General features: G+C 60.7%; 1 protein-coding gene across 1 annotated transcript; it reads left to right on the top strand.

Moving 5' to 3' along the window:
• The first annotated feature begins 1,902 nt into the window (after nt 1-1,902).
• On the top strand, nt 1,903-6,177 carry CHPF (chondroitin polymerizing factor). The gene is made up of 4 exons (XM_042838637.1): nt 1,903-2,217; nt 2,765-3,329; nt 3,507-3,689; nt 3,881-6,177. Exons 1-4 carry the CDS (start codon nt 1,904-1,906, stop codon nt 5,141-5,143), a joined length of 2,325 nt encoding a protein of 774 aa, XP_042694571.1. The 5' UTR covers nt 1,903; the 3' UTR covers nt 5,144-6,177.
• The last annotated feature ends 748 nt before the right edge of the window (nt 6,178-6,925 follow it).

The following is a 6,925-nucleotide window of genomic DNA, read 5'->3' as shown; positions in this document are numbered from 1 at the left end:
GCTCCCGGCCCCGGCCCCGGCCCCCGCGCATGGTGGCGGCGCGGTGCTGAGCGGACAGCTCCGCCTGACGTCACCGCGCCGCCGGGGCGGGGCCTCGCCGGAAGGGGGCGGGGCCTCTGGGAGGGGGCGGGGCTTCAGCGACGGGGCTGGGGTGGCGTGGGGCAGTGGGTTGGGGCACGCTGAGGACGTGCAGTGGGGCTGAATTTTGGGGCATTAGGGCTTGTATTGCAGATTGTATAGGGAGCCAGAGTGTGCCAGAGCGTGCATTCAGACTTCAGGCTGTGCACTGGGGTTGTGAATTGCAGCATGTGATGGGCTGTGCACCAAGGTGTTGGACTGTGTGCTACAGAGAGCCCTGGGGCATGCATCAGGGTGTTCACTAGGCCATGCACCAGGCTCCGTTCTGTGGTGTTCTGTGCCTTGCTTTGAATCATGCACGTGGGGAAATTAGAAAAAGGAAAGGTGCTTGTGTCTGTGGAACCTACAGCTGCTGCTCACCCAGGCAGGAGGTTGGGTAAATGGAACGACCAGCTGCTCTGCAGAGGCAGAATTCCCCTGGCTTCCATCTCCCAGCTGCAGCTCTCAGAGCCCCCAGGCACGGCCCTTCCTGGCAGGCAGCAGGCTCTTGGCAGAGGCACCGTTCCTCTGGCAGACCCCAACAGCCCCACGCCAGCCTGAGACAAAGCCCAGAGCTGCAGCTGCCAGGGCTGCCCAGGCAGCAGTGCCGTGACTGGGGGACTGCTTTGCCTCAGAGCTTGTGGGGACCATGCTCAGGGCCCTGGGCTTGGCTGCTGCCTCAATGGGCTGCAAGAGGGGGAGGCTGCTGCAGGGCTTCGCTGTCTTGGTTCGGCTTTCAGAGCTCTGTGTCATGGCTCTGAAGGATTGGTGCTGTTTCCGGTCCCTTCCTGTGTTTGAATTCAAGCCCAGGCCAATGAGAGCACTTTCAGAGCCAAGTGTCTCTTTCTATCACAAGCGTAGAATTATTTGGGTTCGTGTTAGGTGATCAACATTAAATATTTGCATTTGGGAAGGAAATCAAACGTATCTATTTCTGTCATGTTTTTGTGCATACGGAAAACAAAGACAACTTTGGCTGTTTATGATCCCATTTGCTTTCTGGCCATTTTCCATGGAAAATCTCCACTCATTTCTTTCTTTTGCATGTTTCCTCTTCTGGCACCTCTATAAAACTGCTCTCCATGTGACCGCCTCTGCCTATTCCACTTCCTCGCCTATTCAGAAGAAAGCCTCTGAATGGGCTGCATTTGGACAACTGTCCCACATTCTGCATGACGCTGCCAGCTGCTCCCTCACACAGCAGGGCCTGAGAAGGACCCTGCAGCCTCGGCCCCTTGCTGTGCCTCAGCGTGCAGAGGGGATGCGACAGGCTCTGCTGGCTGAGCGGCCCTTCCCTCGTTCCTAAGCAGCTCCCCGTTGCTCATGTGGGGCCCCGGGCACTGGGGCTGATGGCTGCAGAGCGCTTGGCCAGGCCTTGAGTGAAGCTCGGCCTCGTGGGGCTCCTAAAAGCTCGAGGCCTTAATTGCTCCTTAATTGGGAACGCTTTTCCGGCCCAGGCGTGCTGGGAGCACAGTCCCGCGGCGCCCCGAGCTGCTGGCTGCCCGCCCGCCTCCCGCAGGGCCTCCCCGCAGCCCGGCGGGGCCGGGCCTGGCGCTAGGCCGCGCGGTCTCCTAGCAACCAGGCCCCGCCCCCACGCCGCCCCTTTCCCTCTCTCTGCCGCTCCGCGCCGTGACGTCACCGACGCGGGCGCCTTCCATTGGCTCCCCTCCGTGACGTAGGGGGCGGAGCCCGGGGGTGACACGTCGGACGGCGGCGCCGCGAGCGGGTAGCGGGAGCCGCCCCCGCCGCTCCCGTCCGTCCCGTCCATTCCCGGAGCTGCGCGGCCATGCGGCTGTCGCTGGTGCTGTCGGTGCTGCGGCCCGCCGGCCCGGTGGCCATCGGCGTGTCCCTGGGCTTCACGCTCAGCCTGCTCAGCGTCACCTGGGTGGAGGAGCCCTGCGGGCCGCCGCCGCGCCCCGCCGCCCGCCCGCCGCCCTCCGACGGCTCTCCGGGAGGCCCCCCGGCTGGAGAGCTGCACAACGGCAACGCGGCGCGCAGGCCCAACGCCGTGCCCGGCGGGCTGGGGGCCGACAGCTGGGAGCCTCGCGTCGTGCCCTACCGGCCGCCTAGCCCCGGCAGGGCCGCCAAGAAGGCCGTCAGGTGCGGGGCGGGGGCGGCGGGTGTGGGGCGAGGCTCGGCGGGTGCGAGCGGAGGAGCTGGGTGGGGCAGCCGGCTCCCGCCTGCCTTCCCCGGGCTGTGCTGCCCTTTGCCCGCTGCTCCGTGGGCTGCTGCACGGCGTCTTCCTGCTCTTTCTCCTCCTCCTGACCTCCTGTCCCTGTTGCTCCGTCCCAGCCCTGCCTGCCCTGCCGCGCCCCCCCTCCCTCCCCTCACCCTGTGTCCCCTGCCCTCGCCCCACCGATGGCACGGAACGAGTTCTAAAAGGCCCTCCTTGTCCCTGACCGGAGGTGGGCGGGGGGGAGCCGTGGGGCTGAATGGGGCCACTGTGTGAGCGTGGGAGCCACGGGGGGGTCGCTTCCTGCCTGGGGGACGGCTTGAAGGATTCAACCTGGAAAGCATTGTGCGAGTGGCAGCTGGGGGCGGCTGTGGGATAGGGATTTTTCCCCCTGGTTCCAGCAGCTGGGTTCTGGCTGCGCTCACATGCGGCCCAGTGCTGGCACTGTGGGCTCAGGTTCTGTCCCTTCTGCAGGACTCGCTACATCAGCACAGAGCTGGGGATGCGGCAGCGGCTCTTCGTGGGTGTGCTGACTTCCAAGAGCACACTGGGCACGTTGGCGGTGGCGGTGAACCGCACGCTGGCTCACCGTCTGGAGCGCCTGGTGTACTTCACGGGCACACGGGGCCGCAAGGTGCCCCACGGCATGATGGTGGTGACTCATGGCGATGAGCGGCCCATCTGGAACATGTACCAGACCATCCGCTACCTGCTGGAGCACTGCATCAATGACTTCGACTGGTTCTTCCTGGTGCAGGATAACACCTATACTGAGGCACACCGCATCAACCGCCTGGTGGCCCACCTCAGCATCGACACCCATCTCTACTTGGGCCGCGCCGAGGAGTTCATTGGTGGGGACACTGAGGGACGCTACTGCTCTGGAGGCTTTGGGTACCTGCTGTCCCGCAGCCTCCTCCTACGCCTGCAGCAGCACCTGGAGTCTTGCCGCAATGACATCCTCAGCTCCCGGCCTGATGAGTGGCTGGGACGCTGCATCATTGATCACACGGCAGTAAGCTGCACTGAAGAGCATGAGGTAGGTCCTGCAGCAGAGCTGGCATAGAGCAGAGCCCCTGGCAGTGTTTTCCCATGGACTGCCAGAGCTACAGGGCTGGCTCTTGTGCACTGTTTTCCTTGAAGCCTCCCGTGCTTTTATGCAGTGGGGTGGAGTTGTGGGTCTGGGCCACCTCTAACCCACCTCTTACTCATTCAGGGCCTACATTACCAGTATTTTGAGCTGGGGAAGAATGTAGATCCTGAGCAGGAGACTGACCTCCATTTCCAGAGTGCATTCACTGTCCACCCTGTGCTGGATCCTGTTCAGATGTACCGGTTGCATAAGTACTTTGCACAGGTGGAGCTGGAGAGGACATACCAGGAGATTCAGCAGCTTCAGGTGAGAGCTGACATGGCTGGGTGGGATCTGGGCAATTCTGCTGTCACTTTCCAGTCAGGGTCACCTTTCTGCCCTCATGTGGGGGCCTTCAGACCTGCAGTTGTTCTGGGGTGGGATCAGCTGTTTGTAGTGCGACCTAGCAGGTGTACCTGCACCCACCTGGTCTGACTCCTCTGCTTCTCCCCTTGCAGCTCGAGATTCAGAATGCCAGCAGCCTGTCTGCAGACGGGGACCACAGTGCCATGTGGCCTGTTGGCATCCCTCCTCCATTCCAGCCCAAAACGCGCTTCGAGGTGCTGCGCTGGGACTACTTCACAGAGGATCAGGTCTATGCCTGTGTGGATGGCTCCCCCAAGTGTGAGCTGCAGGGTGCGGACCTAGCTGATGTGGCTGATGTGGTGGCCACAGCCATGGAGGAGCTGAATCGCAAGTACCAGCCGGTGCTGCACGTCCGCAAGCAGCAGCTGGTGAATGGCTACCGGCGCTTTGACCCCACGCGTGGCATGGAGTACACGCTGGACCTGCAGGTGGAGGTGGTCACACAGAAGGGTCACAGCCGCTCTGTCACCAAGCGCGTGCACCTGGTGCGACCCCTCAGTGAGGTGGAGATCATCCCCATGCCCTATGTGACGGAGGCCAGCCGCATCAATGTCATCTTGCCGCTCACTGCCCATGAGCGGGACCATGCGGCGCACTTCCTGGAGACCTACGCAGCAGCTGCCTTTGAGAGCAGTGAGAACGCAGTGCTCACCTTCCTATTCATCTATGATCCATTCGAGGCCCAGCAGGTGACCCAGAACGACATCTTTGCCCCTGTGAAGGCCCAGATCACAGAGTATGAACGCAAGTATGCTGAGGTGAAGATCCCATGGATCAGTGTGAAGACAGATGCCCCCTCCCAAATCAAGGTCATGGACATCATCTCCAAGAAGCATCCCGTGGACACATTGTTCTTTGTGGCCGGTGTGGGCACAGAGGTCACCATTGACTTCCTGAACCGCTGCCGGATGAATACCATCAACAACTGGCAGGTCTTCTTCCCCATCCACTTTCAGGGCTACAACCCTGCTGTCGCCTACCACAACCAGGCACCGCCTGCCATGCTGGACCTCCTGCGGGATGCAGGACGCTTTGACCGTGATGTCTTCCACGAGGCCTGCTTCTACAATGCTGACTACATGGCAGCACGCACCCGCATGGCAGGTGACGTGCAGGAGAATGAGGACATCCTGGAGACCCTGGACATCTACGATATGTTCATCAAGTACTCCAACCTTCATGTCTTCCGGGCTGTGGAGCCTGCCCTGCTACAGCACTACCGGCACCAGGCCTGCAACCCACGGCTTAGTGAGGAGCTCTACCACCGCTGCGTGCAGAGCAGTCTGGAGGGTGTTGGGTCCCGCTCCCAGCTGGCCATGGTACTCTTTGAGCAGGAGCAGGGGAACAGCACCTGAACCTGGGGCGCAGAGGTGCTGGCCCTGCCTGACTCACCATCCACCCTACCTGATCTGCTGCCCCAAATCTGTCTTCCTCTTTCCAGTGTGGCGGTCACTATTGCTGCCAATGCTGCCTAAGCAGAGCTGCCTGCCAGCCTGGGCTGGTCCCGGGGCAGCTGCAGTGCTGCAGAGTGTGGGGTGAAGCTGGGATGTAGCTGCCAAGCTGCATGCTGGGACCTCCAGCTCCTCACCCCAGCACTGCCTGCTGCCACCTTGCTCGCTGCTGGCCCAGCGGGGAGGAGGCCCTCGCTTTGTCCCATGAACCGCTCCACACTGAGTCCCTGTGGCAGAGTTGTGACTGCCATGAGGGACCAGCTGGGACTGGGGCAGGTCCCACTCTTCCTTCTTTCCCCCCCATGATGCAGGGCTGTGCCTGGTGCTCATTCAACTCCCTTGGCCAGGCCCTCAAGGCACGCTGTGGCGAAAGGGAGCATCAGTCATGTGCTGTGGGCAGGGCTATGTCCTTGTGCCGCTGCAGCCTGGAGCAGCGGCGTGGGCCCCTAACAAAGCAATAATGAGGTTGGATTTAGCATATGTCACGTGGCAAGGAGATAGAAGCTTGAGCCTTCCGGGCTGCCAGCAGGTGAGCTGCAGCTCTGGGGCTTAGGGAAGTGCTGGAGGGCTCCTGCCGTGTTTCCATAGTGTGAGCTGCTCCCCATGGGAACCCTGACCCAGGCCGTCTTGGCCTTCGCAGTACTGATAGGACGCCGGAGGTCTCAGCCCTCTGACAAGAGCTGTCCCTGCCTCAGGGATGTGGCCTATAGGCCATGCTGACCCCCTGAGTTCCTCCTGGCTCTGCTTGCCTGGGTTGGGGGGAAATGTGGTATCCAACGTTCCCATCCCTCCCTAGACTGCTGGGCTCCAGGGGAGGTTCGGCTACGCATCTCCTAAGGAGAAAGCGACTGAGGGAGCTGCTCCGTGCTCCTGGTTTGTATTTAATAGTGGGGATTGGAGGGGGGGATGTTTACACTAATAAAAGAGAGATGAATGAGTGCCTCTGCCTGGTTCTTGCCTGGGGGTATTGCTTGTGTGAGGAGTATGAGTACTGTGTCCCCTCCACTGTAGGATGAGGGCTGACTTATTTCAGCACTGGGTGCCCTGTTGCTCCCTGTATCTGGGCTGGGAGCTGCAAGGTGACAGCCGTGGCTTTGCTTTCTGCCCAGGGCAGTGCCATGGTGTCCCTGGTGCTTGAAATTCCTGCTCCTCCTGCCTGCATCAGCTCTGCTGGTGCTGCAGCAGGGTGCTGATGAAGTTGTGATGTCAGCATCAGGCCTGCTGTCTCTGAGCTGCTTCTACCCTTTACTGCTCCCTGAAGTGCTTCAATAGCTTGTGGAGCAGGGTGCAGGACTGCCTGAGGCCCCTGGCCACACTTAGTGCAGCAATAGCACTTTCTGGGGCTGCTTCTTTCAGCAATTGGTCACGAAATTCCCGCATCAAAGAAGAAATCCCCAAGGAAATCAGCTAAACCTACTTGCTTTTAGTGAATGAGTGCTCTGCACACCCCTGGAGCCCCCAGGGCTTTATGGCAATTCTTTCCCAAAGAAACCTATCTCAGCCATACAGGTGTTCCTGCTCTGCTCCTTGGATTCACACTGCAGGGACACGTATGTGTAAATGCAGGGCTGTTACAGTTTGGATGCTAGCAACCAGCAGGCTCTGAATATTGCTATTTTTGATCTTCCCTGAGCACAGCCTTAATTCCCCTTAAATTTGAATCTGGGACAGAAGGGAGTGAGGCCA

This window comes from Centrocercus urophasianus, unplaced genomic scaffold (assembly GCF_019232065.1).
Source record: "Centrocercus urophasianus isolate 14NV4802_14NV808 unplaced genomic scaffold, USGS_Curo_1.0 seq_872, whole genome shotgun sequence".
In the NCBI taxonomy this organism is placed as follows: Eukaryota; Metazoa; Chordata; class Aves; order Galliformes; family Phasianidae; genus Centrocercus; species Centrocercus urophasianus.
The sequence above is the reverse complement of the archived record's forward strand: the minus strand, read 5'-3'. Positions and strand labels throughout refer to the sequence as shown.